We start from the raw sequence: 25,427 nt of genomic DNA on the forward strand, positions 1-25,427 counted from the left end.
AAAAAAAAAAAAAGACCAATAACAGACACCTGCAGCACTTTGATTTAATAAAGCAGTTTTTCAGGCAATATCATTGAAAAGCACTCATTTCTTGCATTTCATTCAGAAAATATTTGGAAGAATAGACCTAATGAGCAAGAAAGCATTTACACTGTAAAATAGATCCCTGAGATGATGAATGTTTCATATCATTTCATGTGACACAGCCCTATTTTATTTATTTTTTTATAAGTACATTGGATTGACATATAAATCACTACAATTTAATGTCAAATACTTCTTCTGTTTTATTATTATATGTTCTGGGCTTCGGCTTTGAATCACTGTGATTCTGAACAGAACACACGCATTCGTGCCCTGAAGGATAATAATATTCTTTCAAATAAACACACAACTGGCAGTAAGTACAGCAGTGTACACGTTTAGCTCATTGCAAAACTGTGTTAGGCAAATGTGAAATCTGCGCTGTACCTCTGCTTACTTTGTTTTATATCTACATATGAGTGAGGGAGGCAGGATCAGAACATGTGCAGGCATCTACAGCGTGAGAAGGACTCAATAGAAGTTTGGTAGTGTGATGTGAGTTATTGTCAAGGGTACGTTACCATCTGGGCTGCTCTGGTGATGATAAGGCTCAAGTACAAGGTCGTGTGTGTGTGTGTGTGTGTGTGTGTGTGTGTGTGTGTGTGTGTGTGTGTGTTGGCCTAAACAGAGAGAAAGAGAGGCCTTAGCCAAACACAACATCATTTATCTGGCCTTGATTTTTCCAGTCTGATTGCCCCCCACACAAGGAAATCAAGTAGCCCCCACCTCCCAGATCAGCAAATGTAAAATCAGCTTCACGGTTACCTCTTAGTATGAATGAAAAAGGGCAGTAAAGGGTGCTAAGCTTACAAGTGTGTGGAAAGCAATGCCATCTTGCTTACTGCCTGATTCCAGCCTCTGCGTGCATTAGCATAAGTGGTATCACTCAGGCTATACCTCAGACTCCCCCCTCGTCATTTAACCCTCCCATCCCCACGGGCGACCGGGCACACGGGGTTTTCTTTCCTGTTGGCTGAGAAACATTTAAATGCTGCTTATCTGAAACACCAACCTGATCCACCGCCGACCTGAGCACACGGTCTGCATTTGTCAGTATTCGCTCCTGTCGTTTCCATGCGAGCTCTATGGCCAAGTTTGTGTGTGTTTAGTCCAAGTTGAGAGTCATTGGGTAATTTATTCCAGAGGAGGGCAAAGGCTTCGCATGGTGATGAATTAATCCACTGTGCTTTTTCTGCTGCCTGAGAGGAAAGAGACTGATATGGGCTCCTTCTCCCTGTCTTTCATTTTGGCTATCAGACATGGACCTTTTTTTTTTTTTTTTTTTTTTTAAATTTTAATTTAAATTATATACCTTTTACTTCTTAGGTGATACTCTTCAAATTGTCTCTGACTGCCTTCATTGCCACAATCGCACACGACTGAAAGCACAATAGTTGCTGGTCTCCCTCTGACCAGCCTCAGACGCATCTATGTTCAGTTGACTTCAGCATTCACGCTGTTTTCTTTGTCTTTACAGCTGCTGTATGGATCAAATGATGGATTGTGTTTATCCGTGTCTATCAAAGATGTCATGCGTATATGTACAGTGGTCTTTTATAGCCCAGAGCATGGCACTCCCCCCTGGCGTGCTGCCACAGCTGGCCGTTTGAATCCCACTGGGGCAAAGTTCCTGTGCTATAAAGCATTATTTAAACAAACAAAAACAAAACAAACTCGGTGATCAGTTAGATTTAGAGGTGCTGGTAAATGGGTTTGGTTACATCTGGACAGAGTTGGATGAGCAGTTTCTCCCTGTTTCCAGTCCCTGTGTCAAGATAAGCCAACCAGCCTGTGACCGTAGTTTCACATTTAACTGACCGATATGAAACTGAGCTCTTGGCAGGCGAGGATGCATACGTATTTCCCCCACATGTCAAGCTAACGTTTCTTTTTCTGCAGTAATTTTTCTTTTAAACTTTGGCATGAAAAAGGAAGATTGCAAGCTTCTTTAATAAGTTTATTTTGTCTTTTATTCAAACAAAATGTCAGCTGCAGTGTCCCTGTGTTTCCCTTCCTGTCTGGAGTGCCTGCAAGGGCAGTAAGGGGGCAGCAAGGGGGGGATTTTTTTATTTTTTTTGTTGTTGTTGTTGTTGGTTTTTTTGCTATGTCATTTATCTCCACTAGCACATGAGCAGAAGGAGCTCAGAGGAGGCAAGATGGGGCTTATGGCACAACCACACTCCTCTGGTTGATATATAGGGCGCTCTAGTGCTTATCAACCATGTTTGCATAGCGTTAGATATCCAAGAGTTCAGGGCCAAATGTACTACAGTATTCATACATTTTAATTCCCACAACCACTCTGTTCTTGAACATTAAGCAGCTCACAACACTTCATATAGTGTCACCCTGAGTGTTAAATTAAATTAAGATAAAATGATAAATCTCTTTGTCACCTTAGGTGTAGCTACAGTGGGTCTCTTCATCTCACAGGACTTCCTTACTTGTGGGGTCCTGTGAGGTCTGTTTCACGTGTACTTGTGAAACAGACCCTCCCATTGTTTTTCTTGTTTTGTTGTTTTTTTTTAAACTGGTCTTAACAAGCAAGGCCACATTCAAAGCTTGTTCTGCTCCCCCTCCAGGTTTAGAATTTAGTATCATAAGGTCGGCATGTGACAGTTTCATGAAATTACTGAAATGGTATTCTTCCAAAACGAGGCGCTACAAGTGTTTATGTTGCTGCAGCGCTCTCTGTTCGCTCTTCCAGGAGCTCACAGGAATGTAGCTGTGAGTGGGCCCTGGTCCGCTGGTGGCCTTTCATGCTCTTCCTTGAATGCGCCTCTCCCAGCTTCTGGGCTTTCTAAGGTCTGAGCATCTGCTCGGGCTATGCAGTGACGCCACTTGTTCTCCAAGCATCCAGACTTTTAGGCCTGGCTGGGCTGGAAACAGATTATTTTAGGATTGCTTTGGTGTCAACTATCACTGATGTCACTTGTCCTGATCGGTCGATCATATTTATTCGTGGGGATGGAGCAGAATGAGGCATCATCATTTCTTTTTCACTTCACACTGAACTTTCCAATATTCGTAGTGCAGCATACCAGAATCCAAGTTATTTGGCAATAATTGCACGGTCAGACAAGGGTGTGGGGAAACAAATTGATGCGCTATATTTTACGTGGCAATATCACATTAATACACGTAAATCAAATATAGATATTTATTAAGGAAATTAAAATACTCTGGGAATACTATGAACAACAGGGCTTATGTTATGTGTCATCATCCTGAGATGTTGTTAGCCGAGCAAATTTTGATCAAATCGGCTCTGTCGAAAAACTATCCAACATTGGAAACGCTTAACTTGACAAAACTACTTCCTAACTCAGAGAAAGTTAACGGCTCCATCACACGAGTAGAAATGGGACAGCAGCCTGTTTGCATCTACAAAAAAAAAAAGCGGTGACTGTCTGTTTATTGCGTTGAATTTTTTTTTTTTTTTTCACATTCCGCAACCGTGGTTGTCGGCAGATTGAGGGTGTTGTGCACTCATGACTGCTTTTGAGTCCAAGGCTATTGCTCATGTGGTCTGGTATGAGGCAACCTTTCTGCAAAACAGTTGCAATCTGACTTGGATTGACTGCAGTCACTCTCAGAGAGATTGTTGAAGGTGTGCAAATAATTGTTGTTTAATTTTTAAATGCAGGCAGGTTTCCAACATCTTTCCATCAGAATCAGTTTTTATCAGTGAGCACAACTCGAAAGGACGGGGCAATAAATGGAAGATTTCTGACCATTTATACTGCAAATCACCAATTTGACCCCATTCAGTTGCAGACTGATATCCTACTGCTAGCAGACTGACTTTGTCATATGGCAAAAGTTCCATCAGGATTTAGCGACAATGTTAATATGCCTGGCAATTTAATTTTGCTGCAAAGACAAAAAAAAAAGCAGAAGTGAGATAATGTTGTCTTATTGGATAAAACGGATAATGACCAACTACAGTATACATTATTGCAAAATGTTAAAAATCACAATAATATGATATTCTCAGTCAAGTACACTCCCGCCTGTACATAAAATAGCAGTATACTGAATGCACAAAGTATCTATGCTCGTCCTCACTGAGGCATGGCAGGGCAGGTGAAATAGTTTCTGCATGTTGTGGCAAACGTGAGCCTAATGACGTGCTGCATTTTAACTTGTGACACATTTTCAAACAGAAAACCATTTACAAGGATTTAAAGGACAGGTTTGACACTTTAGAAACCTCTAGCGGCGCCCTTAAAGGTTACAAATTAACACATTATACGCTGTTTGCTTATTTGATTCAAAACCAAAGGGTCAAACCTGTGAGCTGTGGTTCTGTGGACTGTGTGATGGAGTATTTCTTGGCTTTGATCATTGACACAACTTCACCATTTATTTGAAATGCAACATGTTAACTGTTGAGCTTTAGAGGGGCGGCCAGAAGACGGGCTACTTCTGGCTAGAGCCTGTCTTTATGTTATGTTAGACTAAATAGCTGTTTGTGAGAGGACTGATCAACAGCTAGTCCATAAAGATTCCTTAAAGAGTCACAGTATTAGAAATGCTCTTCTGTATATTTAAGGTTCTGCGCCATCTCTCTTCTTTAACCTTATCTTGCCTAGTTTATTTGTTGGCTTGGTAGTATTATCACCATTTTCTGCTTAGACCACCTTTTTTTGTTTTTTTTCTTCATGTGAATGAATGTTTAGGATACTACACTACTGTCACATGTGACCCTCTATATTACACATTAATCTCTTGAAGTCCCACTCCCACACCTATGAGCGATTATGAAAAGCACACAGTGTAAAAACACAGCATCATTGTTCTTCCAAAGGAAAAGTTCACCCCAGTGTCATCAGTCTTGGACAGCGTCCGTGTCCACAGGAGTGAATCTGCTCTGGAATGGAGCCTTTCGTAGTGATTGTGTCCTGATGTAACCACACACAGCACATCATCTTAACAAAGCTAACAGCCATGTTAATAGCAACTGGTTACTGGAGTACTTTGGACATTTTCACGCTTCATCACACCGCTGTCTTCGCTGCCAGAATATACTGAAGAAACTGAAGGAATGTTGCCTGTTGGAAGGTTTCCTTCTGGGGAAGGATATACAAAGCACCAAAAATTATTAGATTTAGTGTTGAATTGTAAACCTGATGGGTATTTTATTGCAAAAACCTGGCAATTGATATAAAAATAATTTTACGATCAAAGTGCTCCAGAGGCACTGATTTCTTTCTGCTGCCTTTTTTCACTAAATAATTGCTGAGCTGACTAGCTTTAAGGCAAAAAGGCCTTCAGCTTATTGTAAACACACAAGACACTCATTCACCTGCTGTGCACCCCATTAAAGTAGCGCTGCTCTCCTCCTCCTTTGTTTAAAGGGGCATTAACTCTGATGCAGAGCTCTCTGGAGTCTATTCTGTCTTTTGCTCTTGAGATGCACTGTACCCTCAGTTGAAATAGCCCTAACAGTGTCGGTGGGGTGGAGTGCAGATGGTGCACATTGTTTTTGCAGTGTCCATTGCGTGCTTGTAACAACACATGTAGGCTGGTGCAGAAATTCACTCAGAACGCCCGACTAACTTTTAGATTTTTATAGGCAAGTTCAAATCAGCACACCCTCTTTTGACTAACTGATCCCGTCAAAGTCTTACTTGATTGTAACAGAGCTGTAGTAATCCAAACCGTTCGACCGTGACATGCAAATAAAATTTGTAGCTAAGTTTCAAAAACATGGAGTGAGCCAGTCACTATTGGTTAGCTCCACCGTAACACCCCCACCCCAGAGAAATTCAAGTTTAAGTTGTGGAAACTTTGATATGTCAAAACTGCCTTTTCTTCCTAAAGGTCAAGATGAATATACCCAAATATTAAAGTAATTTTTCCATTCTGATTCTCCTATCGAGTTGATCTAATTTTGCATGTCAGAGAAGGACACTTTGGCACAACCTTTGCTGGAACACTTGACAGTGGTTTTATGCTTCATATTATTTTGCTTTGAGGTGATAAGGTTGATTCAAGATAGACTGTATTACTCCAGGCGCATACCAGTTCGGTTTCATAAAAACAGCGTTTGAAAACAGTCACTGAAACTACCTCTAAGACTGCCTGTTGGACACTTTAGGAGAGTAGAAAATGATTCAGTGGAAACTATGAAAGGACACACCCTAATAAAGTCATTGATGACAGTGGAGCATGTTTGCATGGTTCTAATAGAAGTGACACAAGTGAAACATTCCTGCGTGACGTTCACGAGAACCCGTGCCATTTATCATACCTGTTGCACCTGCCTAATGACATTCCTCCACAGACTGCCTGTATTACTGTGTGCATTGCAACAAGAACAGCTGCTTATAGTTGTGAAATATTGTTCTAGATATTTCTGCTTCAACAAAGTCAGGAAGGTTGAAGAGCTGCAAGGCTGCCTTTCTACCTTAAGTAGCAACAATCTGTGTACAAGAAACCAATTTCTGCTTAACGTGTAGGGAAGAATAATCAGTCACATAAAGTTAAGAGAGATTTTGTGTTACCTTTTTGACTGGTTACCTAACAATATTGCGTCACATCACTCATTACCTACTATCAGGCATCTTGGGTGCGTAGGAAAATGGCAAGCCCTAGAAATACCTGCTAATCGCTAGAAAGAATTTTCTCTGTACACATGTGTTGTCTTAAACGGTTTCTGTTTAATGATACGATGCATTTGCAAATAAATGTATTTATTTATTTACCAGTAATATTGGATGAGGTGAAATGGGTTTTGTGCAGAATGCACTTTCAAGATGGAAAAGGGTGTATTAGATGTACTAAATCCTCTCTAAATGTAAATGACATCATGACATGCTGGAGATTAAATTGCAATCTCCAGTTCTCCATTTAAATCAGTATTGAGCGTATGTAAGTATAAACATTTTAAAATCTTCCCTTTTATAATGTCCTCCTAAAGAAAGCAGTTGAAACGCCAGCGTTAGTACGCAAGAAGAAAAAAACCTGCTCAGGTTTCAGTGATACAAGCAGCTGAAAAGTTATGGCTACATGTAGTTATGCTTATAATTTAAATACCACCAGTGAAATATCTGACATCCACCAGAACTGATTAGGTCTGAATTTTGAGAATTAACCAGTTGAAAGTGTTTCCAGGGATGTGGTCATAAAACCATCAGTGTAACTTTGTACTAAACATTGGGGGGGTCAATATCTCTGTCTAAATAAATAAATCTGGGTAAATTCCCAGATGATTAAACATGCAACTATTTTGCTGGTAATACCTGAAATGAGTAAAGAAAATCAACAGCCTATTTATGCAAGATAATTCATAATTTTATTGGGGGGGTTATATTGGTGGGGTCTGATTATTGAGGGGGTCATAACCCCTCTAACCCCCCTGGAAATTACGCCCCTGCGTGAAACCCAAATAATTTAGACTTTTATTAGGAGTAAAGCTTCTTTTAATGGTCCTTACAGTGGTAATTAAAATATGCACAAAGGGAAACGTGATTTCTAAAATAATTCAATAACAATATTAGTTTTCTTCAGACGGGAAGTTGCTGTCGGTGTAGTTAAACTTTTTTTCCCCATTTCTGTATTTGCATATTTTCTAAGGGTACACTGGGCCGCATGTCTTTGTGTTTCTTACAAACTCCCTTTAATGTTTCTGTTGGCATGCAGTCATCCTTATTCAGCGTTTCGTGTCTCTGTGTGTATGTTTGTCTGTGATTCCAGTATAGTTTGTGTGCCAAGCCCTAGCCCGTGTCGCTCACTAATCCCTCATGCAACAGTGACATCAGTGGTCCTGTTTTAGCAGGCGAAGAAGACGGAGGGGGGTCTGGTGATTATCTAATGCTCTCCCAGCTATCTGAGGAGCCCAGGAGAACCACTTCTGATATTTTTACTAACATATAAGCTGTTTTGGAGGGCTAGAGTCAGGCAGAGTTACAGACGGAGCAGGAGTGCATTTTTTTTTTCAAATTCTAATCCACTCTTTAGGCCATGGGGCCGGTGTGGTAATTAAGATTGCACTGTTGGGTATGGATCTGGCACGAAAGTTACTGTACACTAATGATTCCCGATTCTTATTTGTGGTGCCTGTTGTTTGGACTTGTTGTCATGTATTTGGCTGGACTCAGAAGGAGGGGGGGCTGACTGCTATGGAAAGGTTCCCGATAAGATTACAGCACGCTGTAGTGTCGCTGGACCGGGCAGCGTCCAACTTAGACTGTCCTTCTGCTTCACTGGCCTTTGGCTTTACCTGGACTGAGAGGGAGGAATAAAAATAACACACACCTGATCAATAGTCACACATGGTTCACAGTAAAGATAACACACTGATGACAGGTGCTGTAAGTAGAGGATTTACAGTTGATAAATGATAGTGGGGGTGAAAGGAAGAACGTGTAATAAAATTGAGGGGTTATTTAGGAAGAGTAGATGTGAACATAAGGGAAGGTAAAACAGGCCTGCGGTGTAGTTGTACTAGTGTTGAAGTAGGCCACTGGAAGAAGGGGAGGTTTTGGTTGCCCCAGAGCCCTGGATAGCTTAGGATTGACCAGGTCTTACAGGGATTTCATGGTAATCTGGATAAGGACAGAAATACCTTGAAGGTGAACGCAGGAGAAAGTGCTCAGCTTCTTGTGGGTCTGTCTTTAATTAATTGTCACGCACTGGTGGTAGATGTACAAAAACACAATATTTAACATGTTTGGAAAAAATTAACAGGAGTTGTGCAGTTTGAAAGAAGCAGTTATTTATGAGGCAGGGAAGGTGTAATCAAATATGCCATTGTGTGAGATATGGAGTTTTACAACCTGAAATATTTCAAGTACTGAAGTTTTGTTTTGTTTTTTAAAAAAATTATTATTATTTTTAAATATCTCCTATATAAATAAATGACCACGTTCACTCTTTGATCTTATACACTTTCTCCTCTTTAGTTTGTCGATGCTGCCTTTAAAGATCAGAACTTTAAAGTTGGATTGTGCTTGTGGTTCTGTAGGATCCTAAAAAAAACAGATGGTGTGTGGTTATAGTGTGAGCACACTTTGAACTTACGTGTATTCGGGCGATTTGAAATGATGGAACATGATTGGAAAATGGACATATTTAGAAAAATCCAGCCACAGGAGATGCATAAAAGTCGACCTGTGTCGATGTGATCTGTCTTTGCTGGCATGCAGTAGTATAGTAAACATCCATGAGAAGTGTTTCTCTCCAAGTTTCATGAATGCGACTCTTTTCTGCTCCTCATACAACCCTCATCACTTGGCCTGACGGAATGAGCTGCTGCTCAGCCAAGCCTCAGTTACTCTCCTTGGCGCTGTGTTGCACAGATCACACACAAACTGTGATGGATGCAGCGAATGCATGCATGCAGGCAGTCCTGGGCACGTCGTGAAATGAGGGAATGCAGCATTCACTTTGACTTTGCAAAGACACTGTAAATGACAGACATCGCACTAGACCAGCAGTTCACACAACCCCGGTGGGTTCTGGGAAATCTGAAGCATTGCTTGCTAACACTAGTTAGAAACAGGGACAGGTCACCAAGGATGCAGTAACCTATCCGTTTTCTGCAAACTCTGTATTTTTAAACCACAGACGTCACTCAAAGGCGTTTGGGACTGAATTCCAGGACAAGTTCAGTCTCTTGTGTGTTTCTCAGTGTCTTCCCTTTGTGTGCGTGTCTGTGTGCACATTCCCGTATGCTTGAGTTTCCGCACTATCTGGTGAGGTAGGAGAGATTTCACTGCAGACAGAATAAAGGTCAGGGTGTATTCTGAAAGCACCCGCTCGAAAAACAATGAATGTGTGTGCGTGTGTGATTAGAAGTTTCAGGTTTTTTGGACAGCACGTGTAAGCAGTAATTCACAACACTGCAGGAAAAGCATTTCAGGTGTCAGGTTTTTAAAACTTGACGTCAAGCAGCATTTTCAGAATTTATTTAGACCACAGTCTTTAAATTCCTGCCATCATGAATTCCCTCCACAGAGCAAATACTTACCTTTACTTACTGTAAATGTACCAAAGAAATTATCTAGCTGCTGCTAGCTTCCTTAGCTAAACTACAGATCAGGAAGAAAAGCTATTCTCACTCTCTCCTGTCAAATTATTCAACTGAATAATTTCACCACTTTTTAATAAGATGGTAGCAATGGGGGAAATACTGAAGTGGACAAGGGTACAAAATTTCGAGTATTTGAAGGGGTGTGAAAAAATCTGTTTTGTATTGTGATTGCTGCATAACAGAAGTGATGCTCTGACAGATATGATGCAAGATGGCAAATTATTGACATAAAATATGGGAAGAGTGGCCCTAATATGTAGGAGGTGTGCACGAGGAATGTCATAACACCAGAAATGTAGTCGTCTGTATCAATATCATTAGATCTACATGACTGTCCCTCCCAATACTAAGGGATTTATCTCACGTACTTAAACATAAAATACTTTATTATAAATTCCATTATTACTTTACTCCTTTATTATTAAATAGTATTACGATGGACAGGATTAGATCATTTTAAACTGGGGGGGGGGTCATTTCAAACATGTAAATCTAAAAAATAATAACATTTATGGGAAAGTCATTTTAAGTAAATGAAAAAATTACTAGAATGGTGGTCGCAGACCGTTTATTTAAAATGTTAACATTATATTTTGTTGACAGGACGCAGACTAAATTGTGAGGATGCTTGCTGGGTAACCTATTGATGCTCCTTTGAGATATAACATTAGCTACATGATGTGAGTTTAAGCACTTGTATAACATTAACAGCTGCTGGCATCTGAACTTACAGAAAATAGTTGATTTCACAACAGCAGTGTCAGCTGTCTCAAACAAAATGGTAACATTTAGGAAGGATAATACTGTGATGTCCAACTTCACCTCTTTGAACAGGTCTGGATGCCGGTCTTTCAGGTGTGTCGCTGAATTAGAAACATTCCTCCCTTGGTCTGAAAAGCATAATAGCATTGTTTTTAATATCGCTTTTTTGGAAATCGCTAATCAGTCAATTCATCTCCCTTCTCATCAATGATTCAGGGTGCCATCTTCCACATGTATGCTCCATTACATTTAAATCATGAGTCGGATTCAGAGATGGAAGCCACGTCATTCTCGAGCTGACGCAGTTCCAGTAGTAAAAACAGAATATCAAGAAATACAAGATCTATTTTACTCCTAGCTAGGTAGAGACATTCATCCGTCACTAGCAGTCCAATGCAATGGTCATTTCTGTGTATGGCTTATTTAATGAGTCACACATGCACAAAAGCACAGGTTCCAGGTTTTACAGTTTTATGGGCACTGTGACACCCTTGTGACTAGGGATGGGTACCGGTGTCCGGTGCCATGATGGCACCGGTTCTGACATAAACGGTAGTAACCAGACCGAAAAGCACATTTCGGTGCTTTATTTCGGTGCTTTTTTTTCCTGAGCTGTGATACACTTCTAGCCAATCATTTTACGTTTCCCAGGATAGTAGGCGGGTCCAGGTACGTACGTTCAGTTAGAGCAGAGCTACAGATTAAAAATGTCCAAGGCGAAGCGGTCAAAAGTCTGGCTGTACTTCACAGCAAAATATGCAAACTCAGCAGCCTGCAACAAGTGCTTTAAGCTGATACTGTGATACTGTCAAAGGAGGTAACACCTCGAATCTCATGAAACACCTGGCGGCGCATAGCGTTTTTTTAAAAAGCCAAGAAATGCGCCGCATTTGATAGCTTGCTGCGAGACCTCACAATGTGCACGTTGGGTGGGTTGCCAGTTATCGGACCCGGAGCAACATCCCCCAAAAACCCGAAGAATAGAGTCCTGGCCCCTAGCCCTGCCAGTGTAGCAGAAATGATGAGGATGATGATGGCAGCAGAAGCCGTTCTTCTCTGCGTGAGTCGCTTAATGTTGTTCGAGTGTAATTTACCTTGAGTAGGCTAACCACGTTATTACATTAATGCATGTAAGGTGAACTAGCAAACATCATCATAGCTACATGCGGCTGTCTTCTTGTTTGATGGCAGATACTCCCTTCACCCTGGACAAAAAGGCTAAAATGACCAAAGAAAAAGTGGGTAACAGCTGAACATGAGAGGTTTTTGGACAAAGTTTGTGTTGTTTTTTTTTCTTCCATTGTTTAAGCACTGCTTCCAGCCAAGAGTGATACCATATATGCCCCATAGCTGCAGAAAAGGCTAACATTGTTATCTTTTTACAAAAAACCCCCCCAAAAAAACCAGCTGAACATGAGAGGTTTTTGGACCAATTTTGTGTTCTCCATTCTTTAAGCACCAGTTCGAGCACCGTTTAAGCACCGGCACCGTTTCAAAAGTACTGATTTGGCACCGGTATCGAATAAAACCTAAACGATACCCATCCCTGCTTGTGACACAGTGTGACCTTTCGAAGTTGGAAATCAAAGCTTCTGCTTCAAATGGAAGGCAGCAGTTGTTTTTCCTTTGCTTGTGGTTATTTAGCATGTAAGGATAGATTAGACCACTTGTAGGCTTAAGCTGCACCCTTAATATCCAGAAGAGTTGCAACCTTGGCTTATATGCTTTCTGTTATACTATACGCTGTTATCATAATTGTCGACTCTGACAGTGATGTGGTGACCAGAGCTGTGGATTACTGTCGATTAGACTTGTAGTCAAGATCGCCTAAACCAAGACAATACCAAGACCAGAGGGTATCGAGAACAAGACCAAGACCAAAGTCGAGACGAGACCGAGACAAAAAAGTCTTTAAACTGCAGCCAGATGCTGCTTCGTTTACGGATGTCAGGCATATTTATGTGTTTTTGCGATGCACTCGCACAGCCCTCCTCACCGCTGTCTACTACTACTCTACTACTCACTTACTGAGAGGACAGACGCACGCTCCACTTGACTGTTGCGTCTCTTACCCTCTCTGTTTTTCACATAATGATATTATCCTATATCCTCGCATGTGATTGGCCACAATATGGAGGGATTGGAGCATAGCTGAGCCACTATGTGAGAGCTGAGCAGCGAAAGGAAATTAAGTGAGGAGCCGGCTCTCGCTCAATGGGAGTCGACTCTTGTGATTCACTACAAAGCACTCTCTAAGCACGGCTCTTAGAGCTGATGCTTTTCCGCAGGACACATTATGGAACGTTACTTTGTGTGTCATACTGCTGGCTCCAAATCTCCTGACCACTATGTCGATCTGAGACAGCAAGACCGAGACAGCGAGACCAAGACAAGACCAAGACCACGTAAAAGTGGTCTCGAGACATCCAACTCTACTGTTGATATTTGGTGACTTGTAGCAATCACAATTCAATAACCGTTGGTGAGGAAAGGCAGTATTCTCTGAGAGAGAATCATTTGAGGGTTTCTCTGGGGTCCTGACCCAAGACATCGGCAGCTTCATTTGGGTTCTGTGGATCAGGCCTATCCCTTGAGTACTTAAAGATCCTGAGAGTTTGGAGGCTGGGTAAAAGTTGTAGTTGCTAAGTTGTCTTTAGCTCCTCTGGCCAAAAAAGACAGTGAAGTCATACCTGCCCACAATTCACAAGAACAGCTAATCTCCCTGTTGTATTGATCATCTAAAGCAGTCTGTGAATTGTGATAGATTGTGAGGCAAATAAGCTGCTACGTCACTGAAGCTCTGGTTTAATGTGGTGCAGATCACTGAGCAGCCACTGGGAAGGCCACTGAGATGGAGGGTGCGCTTGGCCTGCAGTAACATTTAGGTTCATGTCAAAGTAACATTCATATCAACCCAAGGATCCAAGATTTCCCAGCAGAACTTTGCATTTTAATGAGAATATCAATGTAATTTACTTGGTCCACCAGTGATTTTAACATCATGTCGTGTTTTTAATTTACATATCTACTCTAAGGGTACAATTCTATTGTTAGCTTAACCACAAGCTTCTGTAATTTCTCTTTTTCTCATTTTTTATAATCTTGAATGTAATGGTACTCACACAGTGGTACTCAAACAGTGACCTCATTTCCAGAGCCTTAAATGATATCTAGTTTTTAAGATTTATGAGGTCCTTAGGAACTTTTTTGTAAAGCTCTTTGTGAGTTGCACATAATTTCACAAAGATATCTTGACTATTTTGGATAGTTGGAGACCATCTCTTATCACTTAATATGAGATTTTGATTATTTTAGGAAAATAAGATGGTGTAATTCAGATTTTTAAACAGTTTGCAGTTGAAAGAACTACATTAATCTGTTTATGACAACCTATTAAAGTAATGATTTTTTTTTTTTTAATGGAAAGATGTTTAATAGTTACCCGTTTGTCCAAATAGCATGGTTTGACTTGCATTACATCTCACTGTGATGTAAATGTGAACCCTTTTTTTTTTCTCTGTTTTTCGTTATTTTCCTGCAAACAGATTTATTCTTAAAATTCACCAAGAGCCAATTAATGAATACTAATTATTAGTTGGAGGATGACCTTAAATTGGTTTCCATTCAAAGGTAGGAATAGTGAGAACTATCATCAGTTTCGTAGCCAGGCTAGAGAAGAATAAAAAAAGAGAGATAAAAAAATAAATCGGTTAATGTAAAATTTATATTCATTCACTGTGGCAGCTTATTCTGCCCTGTCATGAACACATAACTGAACAATTTGCATAGTAAATGCAAGATGCTTGCATTGTTAATCTCAACATTGCATGTGAGTCACACCGTCATATATCTAAAGAATGGAAAGAAAATTAGTTGAATGTGATTATTCATTTCATGTAGTGTGTGTGTGTGTACTTTGCTGGACATAGTTTTTGTTTCAGGCAATTGGTCTTTCCTCCGTGTGTGTTCTGCCAGACTGAGAAAGAGACAGAGAGAAAGCATGGATGTTCTGGGACAAACCGATCCACAGTGGCCTAGTTTCCCTCACTCATGCCAGCGACTCAACTAAAGTCTTCTGCCTGGCTGACTGTGGGGTTGGTCACTGTGGATAAAACATGTGGACAGAGCCAGAATACACATCGACGTAGTTATTTTTCAGAAAGGATGGACTGTAATTACATTAGCACATCAATTGTGTTTGTGATTTTATTATTTGTCCTTTTTTATCTTATTCAGTAGTTATTTTATTACTTTTTGAGCATAATAAGGCAATGAAGGACCTGATGGATGAATTGAAAAATTCATTTGTCTTTTATTTGAGATGTAATGTCGGATTAAGCTAGACTGATTTCCAAAATGCTTTCAACACACGATTTTATCTTAAAGTGCAAAGGCATGGATCCATGTGCCATGAATAAGGCAACAAAAGAATTCACACTGTGGACAGTTTTTATCTGTTAACCTCTGCATGTACAAAAAGTATTTGCCTCCTCCTTAATTTCTATGAAATATGTCACACTCAACTGTTTCAGATCATACAACAATTTTCTTTTAGACAATGATAACCTGAGTAAATATAAATATAAAATGCATTTATAAATTTTGATTTCATTTATTATGGGGGGGGGGGGGTTACCAAATTCCCCTGGGCTTACGTGAATAGTAATAGTAATCGTGCCCATGAATCATGAATTAACTGATTAACCTCTAAGAGCTCATCGACTCAAAACAACATCTAAAGAACTTCAAAAGCATACCAGCAAACCCACCTCTGAATGTCTCAATAAAAACAAGTTCTGCAAAGAAGAGTGGGACAAAATTCCTCCAACGTGATGTGAAAGACTCACTGCCAGTTATCGCAAACGCTTGACTGCAGTTCTTTCTGCCAAGGGCAGAACCACCAGTTATCAGGTTTTGGGGGGTAGTTACTTTTTCACACAGGGCCAGGTAGGTTTGGATAAATTTGAAAACATCACTTAAAAATGCGTTTTGCATTTACTTGGGTTACATTTGTCTAATATTAAAATTTGTTTGCTCTGAAATTTTTAAGTGTGACAAATGTGCAAAACACCAAAAAATTGGGACGGGAGCAATTTATTTATTTATTTATTTTGTTTTCACTGCACTGTAGATGAAGACACTGTTTTCAGAAAAATTAAAGAAAGAGTGGAAGTTATAATATCATACCAGTACTGAAGGCTTTTGACGAATTTTGAAGATTATATATCATAATTTTTTTTTTTTTTTTTTTTCTCCACCACGGTGTGTTTCCCAGTTTTCTGAAGTACTATAGGTGCAGCTTGTTGTGGAAGTTTATTGTTTATGGCTGTGGTTGTGTATTCAGGTTTGTTGTTGTGAGAAAAGCATTGATGAGTCATCTGACACTTTTCTGATCTGTCATTTGTAGTTTGTTCACAAGGCGCCAATTTGGCTACGAACACTCACGCAGTACTCCCCGAGCTGCAGTGAAACTGTAAAAAAAAGTGCAACACAAGACCGTTTGTCTTCAAAGTAAAGGTTTTTACTTTACAATGTTTTGGGTGCAGCAGAACTTTTACTTTGAAAGCATTTCTCTAATTTTGTACGCTCATAAACAATCAAAAGGACGTTTTTGGTCCAGTACCCTTTTTGCAACTGATTTCAGCTATCAAGCACTCATCAAACAGCTGGAGATTACACGTTTGCGGTTGCTGACCGGTATTTAGACCTGTGTGACTGATAGGCCTCAGATGTCTTATCAGTGGGAACTATATGGATGGATACTGTTAAAGTACACGAATAAGTAAAGCTATTAATTTGCCTAACATGTCAGTCTCAAGAAAGTCTTTGAAATAGTCACAAAATAAGTGAATTTGTGTTCATGGAGACCAATTACACTGAGCCACACACTGAAGGCATTAGGTGAATTTCTCATAAAATTTTATATGACAGCTTGTGAAATAGTGATGAAACTGTATCTATTCATTACTGAAAAATAATACGAATTGTACCACTTTTATTTTGACAGCGTAACAAAGTGCGGAGCAGGAGACAGGATGTGGTGATAAATCACTCATTATTTATTTAAGAGACCCTAGTTACCTTAGATTGGTCGACCACCATTCTTAATAAAAGATATGCTGCTGGAATGAGATAAACTAATGTGCTTTACGCCCTTTTCCTTAAGACCAGGCTGGTTGTTATTACATATTTTGTGCATTGGTACTTTACTTAAAGAAATTTCGATTTAGTTCAGCTGAATTTGTTAAAGGTTTTAAATATCAGCTTGGTAGTCGATTCATCTCAGCTGGATATGGTCACAAGTTTGAAACTCCTCTGTTACTCTTGGTTTCGGGGCAGATCTATAGGTAGTGGCCACACATGAAAGTGAATTATTCTCTTTGAGGTAACACACCCAGCATGGGCAGCTAGCAATACTATCTGAGTGGCTCAGCATGTGGTGAGGTTGATGTGTCAGGCGGTGCCATTTAGCCCATCACTTAGCTGAGTGTGTGTCAGGGTTGGTGTGTCCGACTGTGTGTCTGTCTGGTACATAGTGTGCATCCACACCTGTGGCTGGGACTGCTGCCCTTAATCAGTCCTAATCAAGTACATTGATTCATCTCCATTTGATTCACACTTTTAGACAGGAACATGCACGTACACATACACAAACACACGCATGACACCCCACCACTGGTTGTGAGGCCCAACACTTCTAAGGAAGAAATCTGATCTCATCCTATGTTACTGTGCCATCAGCTAGGCATATCATATTCTACTTAACCACATGTAGAGAAGTTTTTAAAAGGAATAAACTCCTGAACTGATGAAATGGTTTGAGGGAGCGGTGAAACAAAGAGAGAGTGTTAGCTGCACGTTAACTGGAGAGGGCTTGTCAAAGCGAGGAATCTGGAGAATATGGAGTAGCCGTTTTTCTAAGAAGTACGAGCAGGGCAGGCATCCCAAGATTCCCTGCATCCTGGTCCCAGCTCTGGGGTGGAGGAAGCTGTTTACTCTTTCTACAGTATCTCTCACTGCTGACGTCGGCGCACCGAACAATGTCATCCAATTTCCTGTTTTTCACTTTAGTGGAAAGCCACTCTCCCAGTGTGTATGGTCTAGTCTGTGAGTGTGTGTGTGTGTGTGTGTGTGTGTGTGTGTCTGAGACAGAAGAGCTGGTGGTCTGGAGGAGAGGAGGAGGAGATCTATAGGGCCGGATACACTGGAAGCAGGATATAGGGTCAGAAGCAGCCCCACTACGTAAATACATTAGGTGTATCAAAAGAAAGTGGCAGCAGGACTTGCCTTGTGCAATAGCTAGATTCTTGTAATATTTCAAGATCACAATCATGAGAGGGTCCATGCCAGGCTTCATGCTATGCTCTGGTAGGCACTCGGTGAGATAAGTTGGTGAGCTATTAGGAACTACTGGCCAATAGGGTTAGCCATGTGTTACATATTATGAGACAGATGGTTTATCTAATCATGTGATGGATATTCTGTTTTATACCCATGATGACCACCTACAGGTTCTTTTTTTAGCTCTGGTAAAACAACAGCTTCCTGTGGTTTCACTTTGTAGTCCATTAAATGCTATTAAATCAGGAAATGTGTAGGTTTTCACATTAAAAGAATCAGTAAATATGTGTGACTGTGAAAATTGTTTGCTCATTGGCTAACAACTTATAGCATGGATGATCCTCATTTTTAGTGCGACCAAGATTGTCAAAATAAGTATGATTTTATTTATTTTACCTTTTACCAAGAACCTGAGCCCATAAACTCATCAGGAAATGTTTGGCACAAGTTGAGACAGAAAGACAGTTTTCCGTAGATTTCTTTTAGCAACCACAGTTACAGCCATCTGGTGGTCTTCAGATAAAATATAAGTTTAAGGCACTTATGCATTTCTCTTTATGCTATGGCATAATTTTTCAGACCCTACTTTTATATACCTATGACATCAAAGCTTCAAAACAGGATTTCGGGTGCCAGTGGGTGAAATCATGGTAGCTGAGTAGCTGTCTATGGTTGACAGCTGAACGGTTATTAAAACAACTCACAGTAGGTGCTTGTGTATACACTGATCTGAAGTCAGTTTGAAAGGATTTGGGTATAAATGGTCACAGTGGTGGGGTGGTTTTTGAAAATGTGTTTTATTCATTGTATATTTTCTTGCAATGTAGGTTTACCCATAGATTAAAACAAAGAAAAAATCAGGGGTACTGCAGACTGTCTTAAATACTTCTCTAGATGACTGCAGATGCCTAGTAGCTGTCACGTTTGGTCGTATTGGCCCAAACGAACAAAAAGGTGTGATATCACACGATATAACTTTCTTTGAAGTGGCCAGCCTGCAAAATGGCCTCTCAGTGAATGAAAAAACAGACGCAGTTCTGTGAATTTTAGTGAAATTTTTTTTTTAGGAACTTGTCAAAGTGGGTTAGAGGGCCTGAAGATTCCAAGTTCACCATGTGCCAACTGGTGTGTTGTAATTTGATTTTGCTCATGCTCGTATATCGACATAATGTGACCCGGGCTGAGTGTATCAGATTTTGGCCATGATGTTACTGATCTACATTAATTCAGCATCTGTACTGAGCTGCTTTAGTCACTGTGTGCTGCTGACTCAGTGTTTGGTACCACTGCGTGCCTGGCTGAAAAATTACTCCAATAACTTTACAGATTGCCATACATACTGAAAATATTGAGGGATAAGATTTGATCATGGTGCTTAAAACTAAAATAACAGCTTATTTATGTGTTTATTTAGTTGTGGTTTATACTTCAATGAAGCACAAATCGGGACAGCTTTCAAGGATAGTTAAAGAATAGGTAAACCCATTACCTATTCTTTAATATAACATCCCTTATTTAATGCTTACCCAGTGTAAATCCTAAATAGAATTTTCTCAGATTACTGCAAAATAATTACTTATTGGTAATTAAAATAACCCGCCAGCTTTTTAAAAAATATTCTCTAACATTTGATTATAATGAAAACTTTTTTATATTAATAAACAATATTTATGTGAAAGAAACACTTGAACCATTCACTTAGGTTTTGTTTTTTTTTGTCTAATAACTGTGTCTCTGAATCAGTCAGCAGGAATTTGTATTAAGATTTGTAGAGAGATGACATGATAATATCATCATGAAGGCCCCGTGTACACATGCATGCATGCGCGCACACACATGCAGGCACAGACTCTGACACAAACACAGATTTCCCAGTGTGACTGGTATAACGCGGCAGCATATAGGGCGGGACATTGCTTACCTGGGCGCGCACACTGTGTCTGTACTGCCAGGCTGCCTGGCCTATATGCTCACTCACTTCCCCTGTTTTGTTTGCTCCTGGTTGAGGGCCAACATGATGTTTGCGGGATGCAAATGCTTGTCTGAATGATTCATTGCAGTGTGTGCGTTTGTGTACTGTACAGGAGAAGTATGTTGCCTGAAGAGGCTGGCAGACTGGTTCAGGTGTGTGTGTGTGAGAGAGAGAGAGACAGACAAGGGCTGGCTTTGTGAGTTACACAATCTCAGCTGCAGTTGTATTTGTTGTATCATTGTCAATTGAAGACAAGTCTCTCCGGGATGGTGAGACTCTGGTGTGTTACTGCTTGTGCTACGCCTCAGCTAGCTGGATACTTTATAGCCAAATGCTACACACTAAATGAGTTGTATATAGTACTGTATGATTTATTGAAAGATAGCATATGAGGCAGAAATTTAGTTTGTACAATTCTAATGAGATTGAAAGTCAGCCTGAACTCTCTTAGGGAGCTTTCTTGTCATTTCTTTAAGTAGTTGTCAGGAATAGTTCTCCACACTTTCTGAAGGACATTCAAAGCTCTTCTTTGGATGTTGGCTGCCTTTTGTTCTCTTGTCTGTCAAGATGATCCCACACTGCTTCAATAATGTTGAGGTCCGCGCCCTGGGGAGGCCAATCCATGACTGACAGTGTTAAATTGTATTTTTCTATCCAGGTATACTTTTACTGTATTGGCAGTGTTTTAGGGATCAGTGTCATGCTGAAAAGTTAAAATGTTGCCAATCAAAAGCTTTCCATATACTATTGGGTGTTGGATCAAAATCTGAATGTTCTTCATTCATAATTCAATCAGTTTTGACAAAATCTCCAACACCACTGACTGAAATGTGGCCTCAAACTATATTTACAGTGTACACTCATGTACTGTTATTCCTCTCTCCTGACATGCTGATGTCAATTTGAACCAAAAATTTCTAATGTGGATTCATCACTCCATAAGAACTGTTGGCACTTATTTTCAGTTCTTGTGTAATTTGGCATACCTGAGACTTTTCAGACTCCATGTTTCCCTTCCTTGAGAATTACTTCTTGACAGCCATCCCTCCACTGAGACCATTTCTGATGAGACTTGTCCAGTTTCCCAGTTTCCTCTTTTACAGCTATAATACACACCATGTTTTCAGCTAATCACTCACTTGTTGTTGAAAAATTGTATTTTATGGCTGTCAAATTTTTGACAGATTCAACTAAAGGAATGGGAACAAATTATGTATATTATTTCTAACCTAGGTTGCCTGTTATGTGTAGACCTAGCACTGCTTTATTGCTTGAGTTAGATGCATTTTTAATGATTGAATAATTCATAGACCAGTGCTAAACTGCTTCAAAAACAAAAAAAACCATTCCCCTGAAAATGGTCAGGTACAAAGACTGGACTGGAAATAAGTGAAAAAGCTGCCAGTGTCCAAAGAAAAACTTTGAAAGACCTTCAGAAAGTCTGGAGAACTGTTGCTCGAGACCACTTTAAAAAAATTACAAGAAAATCTGGCTTCTTAAAAACAAAATGTAAAGAAACGAGGGGTAATTTTTGCGCTGTACTGTGTACTTTACATGCATCTCGGTGTCATTTACCCAGCTGCAATCAAAACGGGAGAGAGAGTTCTGGTTCATTCTCATGGCAAAATGAAATGATTGAAGCAGAAGATGTTATTTGCTCTGGCATGAGGGCAAAGAAATCTAGTAACAAAATAAACTAGATGTTGTTGAGCTAAACCCTTCTAGAAGAGCATGGTTTTATGATGTTTCTATATGACTGTGCAAAAATGTAGCTGGACACTTCTTTATGTGTGCGCATACCACATCAGGCTATTTTGCTACCAGATCCTAGTTCATGTGAAAGATCAGATGATCACAGAGCATCACAGAGCTTGTAGCCTTTCTGGTCCCATACTTCTTGTTTGTGGTCAGCTACAACAAACAGCCTAGTGTCATGATGACGTCAGTTTGGCTACAACCCAGGGCTAATCAGCTTCCCCCCCCCCCCTTGTTGTTTCATGGAGCTTTCAGAAGGCTTACAATTTAGCAAGAAGTGATTTACTGCAGCCCAGCACACTCTGAAATTCCTCTCTGTATTCCTCCTCACATGTGTAGATTGTTTACGGAGAAGAGGAATTCTAGAGGGATGGCGGTCCGCAAGGGGCCTGGTTGCTATGGTTACTAACCCCTGAGCTGGGTTCCATTTAGCAGGAAGGAAGCTAAATTATTTGCAGACAGAAATGAGAAAGCTCATGTAAGGAAAATGTAATGAGTGAAAAACCTGTCAGTGTGATATTTGCCCTTTAAAAAAAAAAGTTCTTTCAAGTCTCCTGTTTAGGAGAAATTGGATGACTAAATTTCAAACATTTGTTTTAATTGAGTTGGTGATGAGAGAAGTATGCAGGTATGTAATACCAATTATATAGAAACACAATACAAGGTTATGCAATTTAAAATTTTGGAGTGCAAAAAGGTTTTGCACTCCAAATTTTGCAAATCTTTTTTTTTTTCTTTTAAAAAGTATCTTGATTATTAATTAAGAAAAATCAAAATTGGTTAAAAGATATAGTGTGAATGTTAAAGAGGGTTAGAGGTAGTGTTATATTTCTAGTTGAACAGAAGTAAAATGTAGCGTCAACTGAAAATATTACTTGAGAAAATACTTGTTTATATTTCACTGCTGTCTTTAATGAGATGTCAGATAAGTACATTTCAACATGTTGCCATATCTGTTGTATTTAATAGCTCATACTTTAATACCTTTTAGAAATTTTGTTAGATTTCCTTATAAAAATTTTAAACTGATGAGAATGTGTTTCAGAAAAATGAGTTACTGTTGTTTTGTTTTTTAAACAGGCTAAGCTCCTGATCTGTTGTTTTCATATGAAAAAGTATCAGTGAATGATTTATTTATTTTTTATTCATGAGCCAAAATATAAGTGAAATCACCATTTAGGATCACTTGCAGTGTATTTCTTTGTCTGTGAATCAATAAACAATAATATTTACATATAATATGTGATACATTCCTTTGGCATTACAGCAATTTTTTTTTCTTGGTTAAATATGCATGGTCAGCTTGTAACAATGAATATAGTTATTTATGTCAGTGCTTTCCTGCAATATTAAGGCCAGAAGAAAAGATAAAGGTGCGACATTTTGCTTAACTTTCTTATTTCTGGGAAATTACTGGGATCTATGGAATCATTTTAAACTGAACGAGTGAAATGCTTTTTTTCTGATATTCTTCTAATGCCTGTATTCTTTTTGTTATCTTTCAGACCACATTAACAGAGGTGCAATTCGGACCAATGAAGTTATTTAAAGACCCACTTCAGGTATCGTAAAATAATAACTAACATGACTGACGCTCCTGTGCTTGAGTGTTTGAAGGCCTTCCGCGAACAACACGATTGCTCCAGGAAAATATTCATGTCCATTCATTAAGAAGCTTTTAGCTAAGTTGTAAAGCAAAACTTGGTGTGACTGTGAATATTTGGTGGAGTTGTTTTTTTGCATTTTAGTATTTAAAAACTTTTGCTTGGAGTTTGGTGGAAATTCTTAAAGACCCCACAGCATGTCCCATGCAAAGATTCGAAAAGAGGAGAGATGGGGATTAAAACTGTTAATGGGCCTATTGTGTGCAGTACACCCCTGGGTTGTCAAGGCAACAAGGCCAAACATTTGTGACGAAGAGCATACCATAATGAACAATGCACATTATGGAACAGCTGCACAGAGGGTCCATGGACCGGTTTCATCGCTGCCGACATTCTCAGATGTTCAGTGGGTCATTATACAGTTCGTGTGCGTTCCCTCGCCATATGTCGCTGCTGTTGTATAAAACCTCAGAAACGTCAAGCTTTCAGCCATTTACGCAGTGTGGTGTGGTCTTTTTGTTTGTTTTTGTTTCTTCAGGGGTTTTGACATTTATTTTATTGTTTTTATTAGATTTGTTTAAGCAGAAATAAGAATTTACTGTCGTTCTACCCAGTAGAACATACACGGATTATGAAAAGAGGATAAAGTGAAGTGGCTGCAGAAATGCCTTAAAACTGCATTTTTGCTAGTAGCTAGCAGGGGGCAACTCATCTGGTCCCAAAAAGTAATTGTCCAGTTGTATAGAAGGTTTTACAGTCGCATGATGTATATCTGTCCGCCATCTTGGACGTATGACAGTGTAGGATCTCCAGCCACATGGGCCTAGAGACTGATCGTGACCCCCTGATGGCGGAAAGCTAGGGAATAATTTATGTTTGCCAGTTGGCGAAGAACCACCTATGATTGCTTTGGTTGCTAGCATGTTGCAATAGTTTGCATGGAAGACACTGATTTGTCTGCAAACACTTGCCAACTACTCTTCAGGCAGTAGTGAAACTGAAAAGTGTGACACAAACCTTGAAACATGTTTGCTGCAGTGCTGAGGCACTGTTTTTAATGTGAAGGCAAACATTTCCCATTTCGGGTTTCTATTTTTTGCTACTGCTCTGCTAGTGGTTAGCAAGTGTTTGCAAATAAGTCTGCATTTCTTATGCAAACTACAGGTGATCACAGAAATCTGCTAACAGCCAAAGTAATAAGATTGAGGTTTTTGGTGCTGCACCTAAGGTGCAACTAAGTTTACCTAGCAACATTTAAGGAAACCCCTGTAACTGTTGGTTGCAATGACGCCATGCAGGAAATCTCTATAAGAAAGCGCTCAAATGTATTGATGAAATAATGAAATGATATTCTCAGTTGCTAGTAAATCATGGCTCTGCATACAAAAGAATACAAGGTTAAGCTATGTATGCTTTAGGGTGTGGCTACAAGATCAGAGTGAACCTGCATTGTCCCCAGGCTTCTTAGTCAGAGTCACCCTGTGCTTGTCACACCCTCTTTTAAAAGGCCAAAATGGAGATGACTAAAGGACTCATGTCGAAGCCTCAGACATACCGCATGAATGAAAATAGACTAGTTGCACAGCTGGGGCATAGCATGTAACATGGTGCATTTTTACAAAAATAAAATTGCAACAAATTCTCATAACAGTGATGGTTTGAAGGTGCTGGATATATTAGAAGTCGTGCATTGTAATGACACATATAAGTGCACAGACTGCTTCATTGTCTGATGCGCTCCACAGTGACCACAGTAGGAAAGCGAGGTAGAGAGATATCCCCTTCCTGTTTTTGTCACTCACAGCTGATCCTGTCATTCCCTCTTCCTCTCTGCTCCTCCTCTTTTCTCGCGGTCCACAGGATCTGGCCG

General features: G+C 39.8%; 1 protein-coding gene across 1 annotated transcript in view; it reads left to right on the forward strand.

Moving 5' to 3' along the window:
- pde8a (phosphodiesterase 8A) overlaps positions 1-25,427 on the forward strand; it is a 49,899-nt gene that overhangs the window by 3,392 nt on the left and 21,080 nt on the right. Inside the window, exon 2 of the mRNA XM_005943274.3 lies at positions 23,459-23,515. Within this exon, the coding sequence (XP_005943336.1) occupies positions 23,459-23,515 (57 nt within the window). The remainder of the gene's footprint in view (positions 1-23,458; positions 23,516-25,427) is intronic.

This window comes from Haplochromis burtoni, unplaced genomic scaffold (genome assembly GCF_018398535.1).
Source record: "Haplochromis burtoni strain Fernald_Lab_line unplaced genomic scaffold, NCSU_Asbu1 Contig_262, whole genome shotgun sequence".
Lineage (NCBI taxonomy): Eukaryota > Metazoa > Chordata > Actinopteri > Cichliformes > Cichlidae > Haplochromis > Haplochromis burtoni.